The sequence below is a fragment of the Salvelinus fontinalis genome, chromosome 24 (genome assembly GCF_029448725.1).
Source record: "Salvelinus fontinalis isolate EN_2023a chromosome 24, ASM2944872v1, whole genome shotgun sequence".
In the NCBI taxonomy this organism is placed as follows: domain Eukaryota; kingdom Metazoa; phylum Chordata; class Actinopteri; order Salmoniformes; family Salmonidae; genus Salvelinus; species Salvelinus fontinalis.
Genome location: NC_074688.1, coordinates 13763190 through 13782128, shown reverse-complemented (window position 1 = coordinate 13782128; position 18939 = coordinate 13763190). Strand labels below are relative to the sequence as shown.

Below are 18939 nucleotides of genomic sequence, written 5' to 3'. Positions count from 1 at the left end.
GCCCTTTCTCTGTGACTGTGAGAGTAAAGTAGAGCCCTACCCTTTCTCTGTGACTGTGAGGGTAGAGTAGAGTGGAGCCCTGCCCTTTCTCTGTGACTGTGAGAGTAAAGTAGAGCCCTACCCTTTCTCTGTGACTGTGAGGGTAGAGTAGAGTGGAGCCCTGCCCTGCCCTTTCTCTGTGCCTGTGAGGGTAAAGTAGAGCCCTACCCTTTCTCTGTGACTGTGAGGGTAAAGTAGAGCCTGACCCTTTCTCTGTGACTGTGAGGGTAGAGTAGATTGGAGCCCTGCCCTTTCTCTGTGACTGTGAGGGTAGAGTAGAGTGGAGCCCTGTCCTTTCTCTGTGACTGTGAGGGTAAAGTAGAGCCCTACCCTTTCTCTGTGACTGTGAGGGTAGAGTAGAGCCCGACCCTTTCTCTGTGACTGTGAGAGTAGAGTAGAGTAGAGCCCCACCCTTTCTCTGTGACTGTGAGAGTAGAGTAGAGTAGCGCCCCACCCTTTCTCTGTGACTGTGAGGGTAGAGTAGAGCTCTAGCCTGTATCCTGATCACTGACTTTAGCCAACAGTTGATTACTGAGGCTTAACTAGGAAATGAACCAGCCAGCCACACATTGCTTCACCTATGGCATCTGTCTAAAATGTCAAATGTAAAAAATATAAAATGTAAACGTCTGAAGAATATAAATAAGAAAACTAATAGCATAATCAGCATTACCCTGGGCTGACACATGACACACTCAGCTGCATCCCAAATGGCACCCTATTCCCCATATAGTCCACTACTGTTGACCAGGACACAGAGGGCTCCGGTCGGAAGTAGTGCACTATAAAGGGAATAGGTTGCCATTTGGGACGCAGGCTCCCTCTCTATTTCTGTTGGGAGATATTCTGAGACGTACTGTCAGTTCACAGGCTCTCCATCTCACTGACATGTGCACTGCTCTGTCTGGGGTCAATCACCCTCATAACATATCCACGTTTACTAGACAAGTAAGCGCAAATGGGGGCATGGACATCAATACTGTCATAGTGTCATACATCAGTGGAATACTGAACAGCTCACACACACACACACACACACACACACACACACACACACACACACACACACACACACACACAACACACACACACACACACACACACACACACACACACCAATAGTCTTGGGAATCCCTGCCCTATATTGTTAACATTGTGGGAGCCAACCCGTCTACCTAGGGAGGCACCAATGCACGCACGCACGCACGCACGCACGCACGCACGCACGCACGCACGCACGCACGCACACACACACACACACACACACACACACACACACACACACACACACACACACACACACACACACCACACAACAGGCACACACACATCTGCTTTCACACACGCAGGTACACACGTGTGTACACACTTAAAGGTCCCGAACAGTGGAAATCATTTTCATCAAATTGGATGATATCCCTGAATTCCATCCCTAAGCCCCCTACACTGAGTCTGAGTACTGCCAGCACGAAGGAACGTTGTCCACAAAAGGTGTTGCGGTGTGTATAGTATTTGTAATTTACCCCTGAAAATCATATTTTGCCATTCCAGTGTGTGGGTTGTTGTCTTACAGTTGATATGGTGTGTGTCATTGGAGCTAAACACTTTCCCTTTCATTTTGTTTTTATCATCAAGCAGAGACATCTACTCTTTCTGCACAGCTTCCCAGGCAACCACCACAGCTTCCCAGGCAACCACCACAGCTTCCCAGGCAACCACCACAGCTTCCCAGGCAACCACCACAGCTTCCCAGGCAACCACCACAGCTTCCCAGGCAACCACCACAGCTTCCCAGGCAACCACCACAGCTTCCCAGGCAACCACCACAGCTTCCCAGGCAACCACCACCGCAGGAAAATCTGCTTTCCTAAAGGCAAAGAAAGGGGGGTAATGATGTGATGCCTGTAAAGACAGACCCAGCATACTGTAAGTCATAGATATGCATTTCAAATCTGCATCAATTGAGCATTTAAGGCACACAAACTTATCCAAATAAAGACAGAGAAAAGTTGAATCAAAAAAAAGCGCACAACCAAATACTGCATATTTCAAATTGAGCACTACAAAAATATCAGAGAACACATTGTAGAATGAGTTGATCGCTACATCAATGAATTGATAGCATCCTCAGTAAATAAAAAGAAATTCAATTCACTACCCACTTAAACATTTCCCTTTTCAAAAACACTACAGGCTGCGTAGAAAGGCTTCTGGATCTCCTCTTCAACGAGGTCACCTTTGATCCAGGACTGTATGTGGGGAAGCTGTGTGAGCTGTCCATCCCAGGACCCCTGTCTGCCCAGTGTGAGAGGACCCCTGTCTGCCCAGTGTGAGAGGACCCCTGTCTGCCCAGTGTGAGAGGACCCCTGTCTGCCCAGTGTGAGAGGACCCCTGTCTGCCCAGTGTGAGAGGACCCCTGTCTGCCCAGTGTGAGAGGACCCCTGTCTGCCCAGTGTGAGAGGACCCCTGTCTACCCAGTGTGAGAGGACCCCTGTCTGCCCAGTGTGAGAGGACCCCTGTCTACCCAGTGTGAGAGGACCCCTGTCTGCCCAGTGTGAGAGGACCCCTGTCTGCCCAGTGTGAGAGGACCCCTGTCTGCCCATTGTGAGAGGACCCCTGTCTGCCCAGTGTGAGAGGACCCCTGTCTACCCAGTGTGAGAGGACCCCTGTCTGCCCAGTGTGAGAGGACCCCTGTCTACCCAGTGTGAGAGGACCCCTGTCTACCCAGTGTGAGAGGACCCCTGTCTGCCCAGTGTGAGAGGACCCCTGTCTGCCCAGTGTGAGAGGACCCCTGTCTACCCAGTGTGAGAGGCCTGACAAGGAGGAGGCCATAGCTGGATTTGTCTCCCGCTTCAATCTTTGGGGATGACCAAAGTGGTTGACTGAAGCCTGCTTGATTGAAGCAGGTCCACCTCTTCTCCCGCTTCCCTCCTTATCAATCTCTGTAGTTGGTTGATTTTCCTAAAGCCTAACGCCTCAATCACACTGATAGCTTCATTGCGCACAATGGTACTCAGCATCATCTGGATATGTGTGCAACAAAAGTTCAACATTCACCTTCTGTACCATTTCTGTCAAGCCGTCTATGCAGACAGTTTGACGCATAGGTTAGATAAATCCAACGTATGCACCACACCGAACGCACTGCAACGCAACGCTGCAAGGCAAACGCAGCCATTTCCATTAGAAATGAATGGACTTCTGGTGTGTCAAAACGCAATGACGCTGTCAGGTGATCAAGGCGCAAGTAATTAACTTCTACGGGATATGATATCACATTTCGTTACTTTGTATTGTTTTTTTCAAGCATTCGGACGGGAGATGCCCTACACTGTAGGGTGGCTGGGTGCCTATATTAGGCTTATGGCGCTGATCATTTTATTTAAAATGTAAAATGATGTCTCACCATTATTTATCACCTTTATTTCTCATGAGTGTTCACGTTGATCAATATTTCGGCGATGCTGTAAATCAGGGGTGTCAAACTCATTCCACGGAGGGCCTAGTGTCTGCAAGTTTTTGGTTTTTCCTTTCAATAAAGCCCTAGACAACCAGGTGTGGGGAGTTCCTAACTAATTAGTGATGTTAATTCATCAATCAAGTACAAGGGAGGAGCGAAAACCCGCAGACACTCGGCCCCCCGTGGAATGAGTTTGACACCTGTGATGTAAATGATCAAATAAAAGTCTGATCAATACATTCAATTCTGAACATATTGTCATTTATAAGGCTAATGCAGAGGCACCAGTACATTGTCCAGTACTCTTATTGTATGCTCTTTTCATGTATACTGAACAAATATATAAACGCAACATGCAACAATTTCTACGATTTTACTGAGTTACAGTTCACATGAACTGGCCTGTGGAATGTTGTCCCACTTAATGGCTGTGCGAAGTTGCTGAATATTGGACGGGAACTGAAACACGCTGTCGAACACGTCGATCCAGAGCATTCCAAACATGCTCAATGGGTGACATGTCTGGTGAGTATGCAGGCCATGGAAGAACTGGGACAGCTTCCAGGAATTGTGTACAGATTCTTGTGAAATGGGGCCATGCATTATCATGCTGAAACATGAGGTAATGGTGGCGGAATAATGGCACGACAATGGGCCTCAGGATCTCATCATGGTATCTCTGTGCATTCAAATTGTCTCACCGTATGTTCAAGAAAGGCCTTTTTCCCTTTATTCAGATTATAACCTCTCACTTTATTCAGATTATAACCTCTCACTTTATTCAGATTATAACCTCTCCCTTTATTCAGATTACAACCTCTCCCTTTATTCAGATTACAACCTCTCACTTTATTCAGATTATAACCTCTCACTTTATTCAGATTATAACCTCTCCCTTTATTCAGATTACAACCTCTCACTTTATTCAGATTATAACCTCTCCCTTTATTCAGATTACAACCTCTCACTTTATTCAGATTACAACCTCTCCCTTTATTCATATTACAACCTTTCACTTTATTCAGATTTTAACCTCTCCCTTTAATCAGATTACAACCTCTCACTTTATTCAGATTACAACCTTTCACTTTATTCAGATTATAACCTCTCCCTTTAATCAGATTACAACCTCTCACTTTATTCAGATTACAACCTCTCACTTTATTCAGATTACAACCTTTCACTTTATTCAGGTTATAACCTCTCCCTTTATTCAGATTACAACCTCTCACTTTATTCAGATTATAACCTCTCCCTTTATTCATATTACAACCTCTCACTTTATTCAGATTACAACCTCTCACTTTATTCAGATTACAACCTTTCACTTTATTCAGATTTTAACCTCTCCCTTTAATCAGATTACAACCTCTCACTTTATTCAGATTACAACCGCTCACTTTATTCAGATTACAACCCCTCACTTTATTCAGATTACAACCTCTCACTTTATTCAGATTACAACCTCTCACTTTATTCAGATTACAACCTCTCACTTTATTCAGATTATAATCTCTCACTTTATTCAGATTACAACCTCTCACTTTATTCAGATTATAATCTCTCACTTTATTCAGATTACAACCTCTCACTTTATTCAGATTATAATCTCTCACTTTATTCAGATTATAATCTCTCACTTTCAGTTATTTGAAAAGGAAATCATCTCCCAAATATCGTTATTTTTAAAACAAGACACAGAAAATTGGTTGTAATTTCAATTTAATCCACGAGAAAAGACAGAACAAATAATAAAACAAATATTGTGGTTAAACTCAAATATACTAATTGATTTTAAAAAAACATTTAAAAAAAAAGGTATAATCTTCGTAAATTATATCATAAATATCACTGGTGGAGTTATGTCATACATGCAGCTAACTAAAATATATGGAAACGTCTACACTACCCAAAATTAGTGATGCAGACAATTACATTGATGGAAGCTACAATCTGCAATATTAAAGCTGATCTACCACATAAAAAAAAGGAAAATTAAAAGGAAAAAAAGTTAACAAAAAATAAACAATAAACACTTGTTCTCAGTTGAAGCTGACGTTTATCTCAACGAGTAGCATCTCTAGTCAATTCCGATAAAAAAAACATATAAACAAAATAGAATGTCCAATCGATGATACAAATCCTGGATGTTATATTAGACAATCAGTGATGAACACAACATCCCCCCTCTTTTAAACTAGGCATGAAAGGAATTGATAAAGTCTTGAAGGTGAGCAGGTCGAGAGCACACCCTTACAGGCCTGCAGAACGGGTGCTGCAGTGTCAGCATCAGGTGCTGTGGGGCTGGCACTTGTACTTCTAATGGTTAGAGCATTGGGCCAGTAAACGAAAGGTTGCTGGATCGAATCCCCGAGCTGACAAGGTCGTTCTGCCCCTGAGCAAGGCAGTTAGCCCACTGTTCCCCAGCGCCGAAGACGTGGATGTCAATTAAGGCAGCAACCCGCGTCTCTCTGATTCAGAGAGGTTGGGTTAAATGCGGAAGACACATTTCAGTTGAAGGCATTCAGTTGTACAACTGACTAGGTATCCCCCTTTCAGGTGAGGCCAAGGGAGTGTGTGCAACCGGTAGTGAACCACTCAAAGTGGCATCAATGGCAGAGTGAGGACATGCAGAAGGTGGCACCTTCCTCAGTCGGCTGGCATGCCAGCGAGAGCCGTCAACCAGTTGAAATGTTGCTGGGCCCAGCTGATGTTTTTACCGCTTTTTCTCCCCAATTTCGTGATATCCAATTGGTAGTTACAGTGTTGTCTCATTGCTGCAACTCCCGTATGGACTCGGGAGAGGCAAAGGTCGAGAACTGTGCGTCCTCCGAAACACGACCCCGCCAAGCCACACTGCTTCTTGACACAAGGCTTGCTTAACCCGGAAGCCAGCCGCACCAATGTGTCGGAGAAAACACTGTACACCTGGCGACCGTGTCAGCGTGCATTGTGCCCTGCCCTCCAACAGGAGTCTCTAGAGCGGACAAGGACAACCCGGCTAGCCAAACCCTCCCCTAACTCGGACAACGCTGGGCCAATTGTGCGCCGCCTCATGGGTCTCCCGGTCGTGGCTGGCTGCAACACAGCCTCGGATCGAACCAGGATCTGTAGTGACGCAGCTAGACCTCTGTGCCACTCGGGAGGCCCAGCTGGAAGCCGTGCTCTCTTTCTTTGGTTGTAGCGCTCCTGACTTTTACTCTTTTGGCTTTGCACTGCTGCATTGCCTGTCGAGGCTGTCGGGTTGCCAATAGAGACAGAGTCTGTGTAGGGGCAGCTCTAGTTCACGTCCTAATATCAGCTTGGCAGGAGAGACTCTGGTGGTGGAGTGGTGAGCAGCTCTGTAGTGCAGCAGAGTTTGCAATAAGGACGCAGTGAAGGAGCTACCCTGAGCTAGGTGAGCTCTCAGTCCATTTTTCAGGGTTTGACTGAACCCGCCCGTTGGCATGGGCATAGTAGTAGGCTGTTCTGATGTGCTTGATCCCCTTGCTTTGGATGTAAGAGCGTTCACTGCAGATGTCTAGTTGGATATGTTCCCACGGACGGGAGGTCCAGGCCAGTGACTGCACTGGTGGTGGCGGAGCTGGGCCTGTCTTTCCACCTACAAGACATGGAGCACCGTCACGTACTAGCCCTTCGATATCATGATCGATGACCGGCCACCACACCAGGTCCCGGCAGCGCTGCTTCAGCTTCACAATGCCAAGGTGGCCCTCGTGAGCCAGGGCCAACACTCATCCTCTGAGGACGCTTGGTATGACGATGGAGTTTCCGCGAGCCAGCCATGTGTCATTCCAGCATGACAGCTCATGTTCGAACCTTGCATATGGTTGGAGTTCCGACGGGACCTGTGCCGGCCAGCCATTGGCTACGTATGCCCGCAAGGTCGTGAAGATGGGGTCGTTGGCTGATTCTTGGGTCAGCTCATTGAGCGACACTGTGTCTTGGAAAGGTGGGTGTAGGAGCTGGATGAGTCCTCCTCGGAGTCAACCTGGGCACAAGTGGAGTCTAGGGGAACTGAGCGCGAAAGGAGGTCGGCCACCACATTGTACCTGGCCGGCGTAAATTGCAGCTTAAAGTTATACTGCTGGAGGCCGTCTACTCAGCGGTACATGCGGAGGGGCTTGGTACCCGGTGGTAGACCTCAAGGCTGTGAGGGCTTGGTGGTTGGTGCGTAGGGTGAAAGAACGTCCGCAGAGGTAAATGTTACACCGCTCGCAGACCCAGACGCATTCTAATGCCTCCCTCTCTCCAACAGAGTACTTCTGTCCGGTGGGGCTCAATGTGGGAGATGTGAAAGCCACTGGCTTCTCAACATCATCCTGAAGTTGAGAGAGGACCACTCCCACTGCTGTGGCTGACGCGTCACAGGTGACCAGAGTTGGGCTGGTGAGGTTAAAGTTGGCCAGGACAGGTGAAGTGGTCAGCAGTTCTTTGAGAGAGTGGACAACCTGTGCATAGTTGGGTGTCCAGGCCCAGTACACCTCGTTCTTCAACAGCCAACGCAGAGTGGAGGTGATGGCCGAGTGCTGGGGCAGGAAGTGCACTGATAATCAGTTAGCATGTAGGGCCTGGCTATCCCTAAAAAGGGCCATGCATGCACAGTAAAACAACACAGCCTCGCATTTCAAATTATACCTGGTTTGGATGCACTTGAACGTAAGTAGAAAAATTGTTAATTTCCATGTAATTGTGTTGTCATGTGTTGCTGCCTTGCTATGTTGTTGTCTTAGGTCTCTCTGTATGTTGTGTTGTCTCTCTTGTCTTGATGTGTGTTTTGTCCTATATTTATATTTATATTTATTTTTTTAATAGCCCCATATCCGCATTAGACGGTCATTGTAAATAAGAATTTGTTCTTAACTGACTTGCCTAGTTAAATAAAGGTTAAATAAAATAAATAAAAATAAAGTGCTGATGTAGGCTAGCACCGCAATGGCACCCCTAAATTAGGTTATTACCGTAATTCAGTCGCAACACGGTCACCAATGACGGGTTATTATAGGCCATTTGGTGTCACGCCTCTCACAGCTGCGGAAAATGGAGAGAGGGAGTCATTGAGTCGATGCTTTCGGTTTCTTTTTATGATGAACAGACAAGTGAAACTCCGAGCTTGTTCGTTCACAACCGGTCTTTCTCATAGCTCCGTGAAATAAGCAACATTAAGCGATATTAACGGGTCCAAATCGCGCAAAAAAGCTTCAAAATAAAAATCCTCCGTTTACTTGAACACAATGTCACAAATTGTAGTTAGTAGACTAACATTTTGCCTGTTTAGAGATGCGATCTGTTTTTCTGATCCTACCCTCCACTTTCATGCTATTTAGGAAGTATTGAGGCTAATTGTTGAGTTCTAGTGGTTGTGTGTAAATAGGTACTCTGCCAAGGTGGGTAAATGAAATAAATGATGCAATCAGTGCATGTTCAAAAACGTAATTAGGGACATAAATCACATCTAATGAAATACACAAGTTGTAGGACTCACTCTGTGTGCAATACTAGTGTTATCATCTCTGTACCCCACACTTCTCTGCAAAGTCCCTCAGTCAAGCAGGGCATTTCAAACACAGATTCAATCACAAAGACTAGGGAGGTTTCCCAATATTTCGCAGGGAAGGGCTCCTATTGTTAATTTAAAATGTTAAAATGCAGACATTGAATATTCCTTGGTGAAGTTATTAATTACATTTTGTATGGTGTATCAATACACCCAGTCACTACAAAGATACAGGAATCCTTCCTAACTCAGTTGCCAGATTGGAAGGGAAACGCTCAGGGAATTCACCATGAGGCCAGTGGTGACAAAAACAGATACAGTTTAATGGGTGTTATAGGAGAAAATTCAGGATGGATCAGCAACATTGTAGTTACTCCACAACACTAGCCTAAATGGCAGAGTGAAAGGAAGGAAGCCTGTACAGAATAAAACATATTCCAAAACATGCTTCCTGTTTTCAACAAGGCACTAAAGTAATCCTGCAAAAAAATGGGGCAAAGCAATTCACTTTTTGTCCTGAATACAAAGCATTATGTTTGGGGCAAATCCAATGCAACACTACTGAGTAACTACCACTCTCCATATTTTCAAGCGTAGTGGTGGCTGCATCATGTTATGGGTAAGCTTGTAATCGTTAAGGATAGGGGAGTTTTTCAGGATAAAAAAAGAGACGGAATGGAGCTAAACACAGGGAAAATCCTAGAGGAAAACCTGGTTCAGTCTGCTATCACTAGACACTGGAAGATGAATTCACCTTTCAGCAGAACAATAACCTAAAACACAAGGCAAAATCTACACTGGAGTTGCTTACCAAGAAGACAGTGAATGTTCCTGAGTGGTCGAGTTACAGTTTTGACTTAAATCTGCTTGAAAATCTATGGCAATACTTGAAAATGGTTGTCCAGCAAGGATCAACAACCAATTTGACAGAGCTTGAATCATTTTGAAAAGAATAATGGGCAAATGTTGCACAATCCAGATGTGCAAAGCTCTTAGAGACTTACCCAGAAAGACTCACAGCTGTAATCACTGCCAAAGGTGATTCTAACATGTATTGACTCAGGGGGTTGAATACTTATCTAATCAAGACATATTAATGTTTTATTTTTACAAATGTTATAATTTTTCTTCCACTTTGACATTGCAGAGTATTTTGTGCAGATCGTTGCTAAAAAATAACAGATTCATTTTAATCCCACTTTCTAACACAACAAAATGTGGAGAAAGTCAAGGGGTGTGAATACTTTCTGAAAGCACTGTAAATGGATCCTATCCTCCCTCGCATAGGCTTTTTTCTGTCCCTAACACTAAAACTAAAACAACAATCATATTCAAACAAAACAGATTTTTAAACGAAATAAAAACGCGTAAATTGGATCTGAAGACGAACTGAAATGTAAACTGAATTCCAAATCAAAATCGTCAAAATAATAGAAAAAACAAACAAATCCAAAAACACAAAACTATAATAACGGACGGGCCTTGAGAGGAAAGACAGTGTAAGGAGTAGTGAATGTTGAAACAGCATGTTCCAGTATGTTTGTGAGCAGTGAATGTCAGTGGACATCGTGAGTATCTCTGTGCTGTGAATGTGTGTTTCTCACCATGCAGACGATGGGCTCCAGCAGCTTGTCGCTAGGCACGTCCATCCAGGTCAATTCTATGGACGGCAAACACGGGGTCAGAAGGTTATCCACCGTCAATTGACTGTTGGTACAGGATGGCCCTCTCACCTATAGTACCATCACAAGCAAAAACAAAACGATCATAAATCTCCTCAAAAGTAGAGATAAAGAATCACCTTAAGTGTGGTATGCAAGAGTCAAAATACAACAGACTTACTATATCATGTGTATAAATGACCTTTTTGAAAAGTGTGGCTGACTGCACTTTCCTGACAGGCTGCATGAGGGCATCTCGTACAATGATGCTAATGTCGGCCCCAGAGTAGCCTTCTGTCTTTTTGGCGAGCGTACGCAGGACTGCATCACTCAGGCTGGGGGTGGTGTTGCCCAGGTGGAGACGGAACATCTGACACCTAGCGGGCTCCTCTGGGAGAGAGATGTCCTGTAGATACGTTTCTCAAACCTGACGGTGACATAATGCACTGATGAGAATGGTTGATAATGGCTTTACTGTATCAGTTTCGTTTTTGGTTTGCTTTTGCTTGAACAGTACAACACAAAACATTTCCCATTTAATATCAATTGTTCTACAAGCATTTCAAGAAAAATGTAGCAGTTAGTCCTGACAAACTTCAAATCTAACGGTCTGTTTAGTTTTATAAAGATGAATGACAAACCACACACAAACACACACACACACACACCCTGACCCCTGTGTTTAGTTCTGAGCTGCACGCCGTCGTGGCTGAAGAGGTGGACTGGTGTCGGCTGCGGTGGCCATCTGCACACAGGTAGCTCTGCCCCACACGGGAGACTTCACGTGGAGGGGGAAGGAGCAGCTCTCACTGCTCTGGTAGCAGACACTGAACACATCTAGAGAGAGAGAGGAAGGGGTTAACCCTCAACACTTCTCAGCCCAAAATGCTGCAGCACATAATTATCTGTAGTATGCATTATCCTGTTACTTTTCTTTAGCAAAGATAAAGGCTAACCTACCTTTGGCCAGTTTATCAAACTCCTTCATGGAAAGCCTGGTCTCTGTCTCAAACTTTTGACAGCACCATCAGGATCTTACAGCCTGCCAGACCACTAAGGACAGACTCTCCTGCCTGGGAGAGAGAGGATGGCCAAGTAGATGGCCATCTCGCTGAGGTTCTGCAGCACAGCCCAGATGGACTGGGAGTCCCGGGGAAAGAGACAGCACTGCCTCCTGTACAGACACTCCCCTTGAAACAACTTATTCACCTGGGAGGCAGGGAAAGAGGGGGAAGAGGGAGAGAGAGATGGATATACAGAGCACAGGAGGTTGGTGGCACCTTAGTTGGGGGGGGGGGGGGGGCTCGTGGTAATGGCTGGAGCGGAATCAGCGGAATGGTATCAAACACATGGTTTCCAGGTGTTTGATGCCATTCCATTTGCTTCGTTCTAGCCATTATTATGAGCCGTTCTCCCCTCAGCAGCCTCCTGTGATAGAGAGGGGGAGAGGGAGAGAGTGAATACAGTTTGGTTAGCATAGCAGTCACAGTTACATTCTATGGCCAGTAATGCAGTGGTCTCACCATAGCAGCATTGTTAATTAGATTATATTATAACTATATTGGTGGAGTTTACTCTCACCGGACTTTGTCATTGATAACAGATGCATTTGTAATGTACAACAGTGCTGCGAGGGGACACTCCTACAAACACTGGCTGCATCCTATTCCCTATATAGTATAGTATAGTGTTTTATTGTTTTCTGAACTGGTTAGTGTGTGTGTGGTGTTTCTTGCCTTAATGACAAAATGTCATGTGGATGTCATTGAAAAAGTATGTGTCCAGCTATGAAAAGCCAACTGAAAATTGTTCATGATTATTGTTTGACCATGCTTGTCACTTATGAACATTTTTGAACATCTTGGCATAGTTCTGTTATAATCTCCACCCGGCACAGCCAGAAGAGGACTGGCCACCCCTCATAGCCTGGTTCCTCTCTAGGTTTCTTCCTAGGTTTTGGCCTTTCTAGGGAGTTTTTCCTAGCCACCGTGCTTCTACACCTGCATTCTAGCTGTTTGGGGTTTTAGGCTGGGTTTCTGTACAGCACTTCGAGATATTATCTGATGTACGAAGGGCTATATAAAATAAAATTGATTGATTGATTGTCCCACAATACAACACATTATCTTATCTGTTGTAACAATGACATATCTGAACAAGACTATAAACTTGAAATATAATTCTACCATGGGTGTGTCCGTCTTTCTGTTTGATTGAGCAGTTGTGTTGTGTAATTTGTCATCCTCCGTATCTCCAGCAAAGAGGTCAATTCCTCATGCAGCTTTAGAATAGAATAGAATTTAATTGAATAAAAATAATAATATACTCTATACTATCATCATCATTTGTCTCCAACAAAGAGGTCGATTCCTCCAGCAGCTTTGATCTTCTCCTAGAAGGAATCACACTCCTCTATGAGGTTGGCAGCGTTATCATCCAGAATATGGGTGGATCCAGATTTGATGTCAATGTGCTTAAAGAAGTTATTCCAGATGAAGGAATGGTAGCTCTCTGGGTGATTCCTAGGAATACCTGCAAAGTTTGTTGAGAATGTACATTTTTGTCAGCGGTGATGGTAGATTTTGGCCGTAGATCTCTATGGTATTAACCTGGATGTTATTAGGAGAGGTTCTGAGGATACTAAAACACCCCCTTTGTAATGGTGACAAAGGACTTTATTACAGGGAAACACTCCTCTGTTTCATCAGCTGTCTGGGTGGCTGGTCTCAGACAATTCCGCAGGTGTAGTAGCAGGATGTGGAGGTTCTGGGCTGGTGTGGTTATACGTGGTCTGCGGATGTGAGGCCGGTTGGACATACTGCCAAATTCTCTAAAATGACATTGGAGGTGGCTTATGGTAGAGAAATGAACATTCAATTCTCTGGCAACAGCTCTTGTGGACATTCCTGCAGTCAGCATGTCAATTGCACGCTCCTTCAAAACTTGAGACATCTGTGGCATTGTGTTATGTGACAAAACTTCACATTTTAGAGTGGCCTTTTATTGTCACCGGCACAAGGTGCACTTGTGTAATGATAATGCTGTTTAATCAGCTTCTTGGTATGCCACACCTGTCAGGTGGATGGATTATCTTGGCAAATGAGAAATGCTAACTAACATGGATGTAAACAAATTTGTGCACAAAATTAGAGTAATAAGCTTTTCGTGCCTATTTGAACATTTCCGGGATATTTTATTTCAGTTCATGAAAGATGGGACCAACACTTAACATGTTACGTTTATATTTTTGTTCAGTATATATACTGAAAAAAATCTATTTTCAATAAATGTATATTTACGTAACTTTAAACAATATTTGCTGTGTGATTTTAAATCTGAAAAACGTAATGTAACAGCCAAGTAACATTTCTTCAGGTTGACTTTTATTTAGAAAATTAGCCGAATGATCACATGACCTCAATGTCGCTAGGTTCACAATGCTATTTCCTACGTCTCCTGAGACGGGACGCACCAGTTGGGCGTAAAACAATTGGTTTTATACGCTTGGTCGGGCGTAGCTACTGGTTTTGGGATCAGAATTGACAGCTTTTCCGCGATGGCAGACAAGGAAGAGGACACAACCCGTGTCTGTGACCAGTGGTGAGATCATTAAAACATTTTAATATTTAAAACGTTCAAAAGAAAGCATCAAAGTAACAGTGGATATTCTTCAGCATGAATTGGTAGAATATATGCATCGTCTACTTATTTTATGGAATCCTTATGGAATCCTAGTCTAGAATCTTTGAAAGGGAAAGTGCAAGTTGTCGAAAATATAAATAATCAAGTAAAGTACAGATACCCCAAAAAACGACTTAAGTACTACTTTCAATTATTTTTACTTATATACTTTAAACCACTGCCCACTCAGGTCAGTGGTCTTGTCGTGCGTCTAACACTTCTCCTGTGCTCGTGTTCAACTGTCAGTCACAAGGAGGTGGCTGTGTCCAACTTTGCCTTGCACGAGTCCCACTGCCAGCGGTTCCTATGCCTGTGTCCAGACTGTGATGAGCCGGTTCCCAGAGAGCTATTGGAGCAGCATCATCAGGAACAGCACACCCAGGTAAACCACTCTGCTGTAATGAAACCAGGATCACTTCCAAATACTTGAGTAGATGTTGATAGATAAAGGGCCCAATTGTTTATTTCCGATATATTGTCGTTTCGTCACTCCCACAGGTGAAATGCACCAAGTGCAACAAAAAGGTGGAGCGTTGCCAGCTACTGGACCATGAGGTGAGACTGCTCAACGGTCACCCGCATTGCCACACACACACACACACACACACACACACACACACACACACACACACACACACACACCATGACGATGCCGTTTCAGTGAATGGATTGGAATGAGTTCCTCTGCATGATCGTCATAATCAAACTGTAGTTGATACAGGTGTATAATAACGATTGTTATACAGAATGAATCACCCCCTCCCCCCTCTTTCAGTCGGACGAGTGTAAGGAAAGGCTGCACTGCTGTGAGTTCTGCCAGCTGGAGCTGCCGCTGTCGGCCTTGGCGGAGCACAGCGTGGCGTGTGGCAGTCGCACCGAGCGCTGCTCCGACTGCGGACGCTACGTCACTCTGAGGGACCAGCCGGAGCATGCCCAGATCTGCCCTGACCTCTATGTTCCCGATAACCCCTCCCCGCCATCCTCCAACAGTGAGGCTAACCCCCACACTTCAGTTTAAGTTGATATGCCATATGTAATATTCAACACATTGGAAAATGGAAATCATAATCACTATCCAGTCAGATGAGTTTGATATAATGGTGTTCAATGTTATGTTATATTCAAACTAATGTGGTGTTTTCTGTATGCAGGCAGGCGAACAGCAGTGGTTTGCAGGAGCTGTAGGAGGTCTTTCCCATTGGAGGAGATGGCGGAACATCAGGTATGTTCTTATTCAACAGCATGAACCCAAGTCATCATCATCAGATCATTCCTCCTTGTTTTGCCCACTTCCGGTACCTATATTAAGCCTACTTCTGGACAAACAAGTATTCTCAATGCAGATTCTCCATGGAAAGAGCTTTGTGTTTAAATGACTTGTTCAAATCTCTTCCCCAACTGCTAGCTGGAGTGTGACCACACATCAGAGGAGGCTGAACAGGAGCAGCCCAGTCCTCGTTTGACCAATTCTATGAAGTCTGCATCGTTCTCAGCCCAAGGCAGGAGGCAAGAGGGGAGAGAGGGGGATGTTGACCAGATCAGCACCTGTCCCCACTGTCACCTGGCTCTCCCCGTAGTCACACTACGATGGCATGAGGTACAGCGCTGTCCCAAAAACACAGTAGCCTTCTGGGTAGGGTCAATTCCATTTCAATTCTGTCTCCAACCCTGGAATTGACCCAAACCCTGGTCCCCTTTTTAATAATTTGGAGTGATGAAAAAGAGACAAACTAACTGGATGTTTTGTTCTTTCAGGCTAAATGTCAAATCCATGTCAACTTGAAATGAGCAACGTGCTCAGAACTTCTGAAGGAATACTCCATGGTGAATTGGCGTAGTGGTTGACAAATTATTAATAACACAATGAACAAGGTTAGTCGGGATTTATTTGAGCAACTCGCAAGTTATTTTTTGCCGAAAATCTGTATTTCAGAGGCAGTTGAGTTATTTCTGGTGATTGGACGGTTTGGGTAATAGTAAGAGATTAGGACTTATTATATTAGTCAGGATTCTTCTCTACAAGAGGACAAGAGTCCTATGTTATGATTGTTGTATAATACATTGTTTACAACTGAAATACAGTATGTTCTGAAAATGGGAATGTTTTCTCCATCATTGAACTCATCAAAGGTTTTACATTTTAATATTTGTTTACTAATGTACATAACTGATTTACAATAAAACGTTTTGCTGTACGCACACTTAAGGTATATTATATTTTTGTTAATAATGGATCCAAATACTGTGAGCCGTCCAGTTTTATCTTCTCCTATTGTGATGTCACAAGGTGTCTCTTTGGTTTCATGGTGACAACAATAAAAACTGTGACTGTTCCAGAGCTTCAGTTTTGGTGTCTAGTCATTTCCAGGTGATAACTGGGACACATTGATGGCCACCCAACAGACGTGTCAATGTGTCCTCTGCTTCTCTGTAGTCCAAGTTAACCCCAGAGTCACATAGAATACATTTCAGACTACCGGGAGAACTATTTCTTTACATTTGGTGGATGAATACTGAGAGACGTTAATGGTTTGGCAAAACTTCTTCCTTGTAAATGAATTACCCCGAGGATCCAGAGGAACAGCTCTCGGAGGATGAAAACGAAGAAGAAGAGGAGGGGGAGGATGAAGGAATAGAGATAATGGATGAGGAGGAGGAGGAAGAAGGTGAGGCGGAGGAAGATAAGGAGCATAAACTGGGCTGGGCTAACCTCCCGGACGTGTGTCTGCGGCAGGTATTCTGGTGGCTGCGTGACCGCGACCGTGTCAAGGCGGCCCTGGTGTGTCTCCACTGGCACCACGTCATGCGCTCGCCCTCTCTCTGGAGGGTTCGAACCTTCAACTTCTCCGGCCGCATCTCCAGGACCCGCCGCTCGGAGCTGGAGACGGCCGTGTGTTACGCCAAGACCTACGGCGCTTACCTGGAGGACCTGGAGATCCGCTTCTCCCAGCCCCTCAACTCTCTGGTGTCCCGGCGCTTCCAGCAGACGCTGAGGACCTTCCTCGCCGCGCTGCGTAAAACCAGAGGTGGACTACGCCGCCTAACTGTCAACCACATGGAGCTGGACCGCACCGCCTGGTGCCGCAGCGTGCGCAAGGCGCTGGTGCGCAGCCTCACCTTCTACCTGCGCCGCGAGAGCTCCCGCCTGGGCTACTTGAGCCTGCGAGGGGCCCGCCTCAACCTGCCCCAGGGCCTGGAGGTGCTGGAGGCCGTGGCTGCATCTCAGCAGCACATCCACCTGGGCCGCCGGCCCGGCATCACCCACCTCAACCTGGAGGACTTCTTCTCACAGCCGCTGGCCGTCTTCATCAGCCCCGCCTTCCCCCAGGTAATGAACCGCTTCCAGGGCCTCTGCACTCTTACCCTCAACTACAGCTGCCTGTCGGATGAGCTGCTGGCGGCCCTGTCCGTGGCGTGTAGGAGCCTGGGCGGGGGAGGGTCCCTGCAGACGTTCACCATACGATGCCATATCCACGAGCCCCACATCCAGGTGATCTGGGGGGATGCCTGGTCCCATCTGGCCCAGCGTTGTCCCGACCTCCGTGTGCATATCACAGTGGAGCGGATCCTCGACATAGACAAGCTGGGGAGGATTCTGCTCAGAGAGATCCCGCTGCGCTCGCTCAGTCTCACCAGTTGCTACTTCAGTGAACAAGATTGGAGTGCCAAGCCGGCCCTTACCAACCTAGTGCCCTGCTACAGGAGCTGTTTACAGGTGAGGATTGGTTTCTCTACCCGTCAATAGGAAGTCAGTGGCGCTCCTACTTTAACAAGAAACATGAATCCATCTTGAAGTGTCGTGAATCTCTCTCCACCCCATTCCGTGGTTTAGAAACTGACCCTGGACCTGAACAACAGCCACGAGTCTGTGGACGAGGAGCTGCTGGATGTGGTGCTGCTATGCAGCCAGCTGGTCTACATGAAGGTCTGGGCATTCCTGGACATCAGCTTCCTGGACCGGCTGCTGCAGAAACGCCTGGAAAATAAGATCATCCTAAGGACCATCAAGGTGAGCCAGAGCTCTGGGAGCTAGGCCAAGGCCGACCTGCGTACCAATCTATGTCCTGGCATTGAAGCGATTTACTAACACAAGCTCCACACACTAGCCTGCTGTGTTCTCCTGCCCAGTGAACAGGGATATTGCAGGCATTTTAAAGTTTGTTTGGTTCATAAATGAAACAGCCTTCAGCTGGGCAGTCATCTTTGTCAGTACTTAAAGGGGCAGGTCCCATTTTCCTTCCTCTACTACTGATAACACTTAATGTGCTGTACCTAGCTATAGCAACATGCATTACTGTATTATGTGAGCAATATACTGTCTGGTTTATAAGCTGCTTGTGTTTGTGTCCCAGGTGCGGATCTACATCAACAAATATGAAACTCAGGACGAGGATGAGCAGCTGGAGGAGGTGTACTCTCGCTACAGACAACTCATCAACTCAGAGCTCCACTACTTTGCCATCTCCTACCCCATGCTCTGACTCCTGCCTGACAGACACGTGGGCCCATAAAGACAGCATTTTTTGTTATATTAGCACCAGTTAAAGGAAGAGGAGGAAGGAACTACAATTTGATATACAATCATGATGGGTCACACACAC

The 18939-nt window shown here is 45.6% G+C and overlaps 2 protein-coding genes across 2 annotated transcripts; both read left to right on the top strand.

Annotated features, from left to right (window-relative positions):
- Positions 1-14093: 14093 nt before the first annotated feature.
- Positions 14094-16677, top strand: xaf1 (XIAP associated factor 1). The gene is made up of 7 exons (XM_055881001.1): positions 14094-14257; positions 14585-14720; positions 14837-14893; positions 15114-15327; positions 15490-15560; positions 15744-15935; positions 16094-16677. The coding sequence occupies exons 1-7, from the start codon at positions 14214-14216 to the stop codon at positions 16124-16126; spliced, it is 747 nt and encodes a 248-aa protein (XP_055736976.1). The 5' UTR covers positions 14094-14213; the 3' UTR covers positions 16127-16677.
- A 215-nt stretch (positions 16678-16892) lies between these two features.
- Positions 16893-18838, top strand: LOC129822637 (F-box only protein 39-like). Its single transcript, XM_055881000.1, has 3 exons — positions 16893-18053; positions 18171-18347; positions 18691-18838. Exons 1-3 carry the CDS (start codon positions 16893-16895, stop codon positions 18817-18819), a joined length of 1467 nt encoding a protein of 488 aa, XP_055736975.1. The 3' UTR covers positions 18820-18838.
- Positions 18839-18939: the final 101 nt, after the last annotated feature.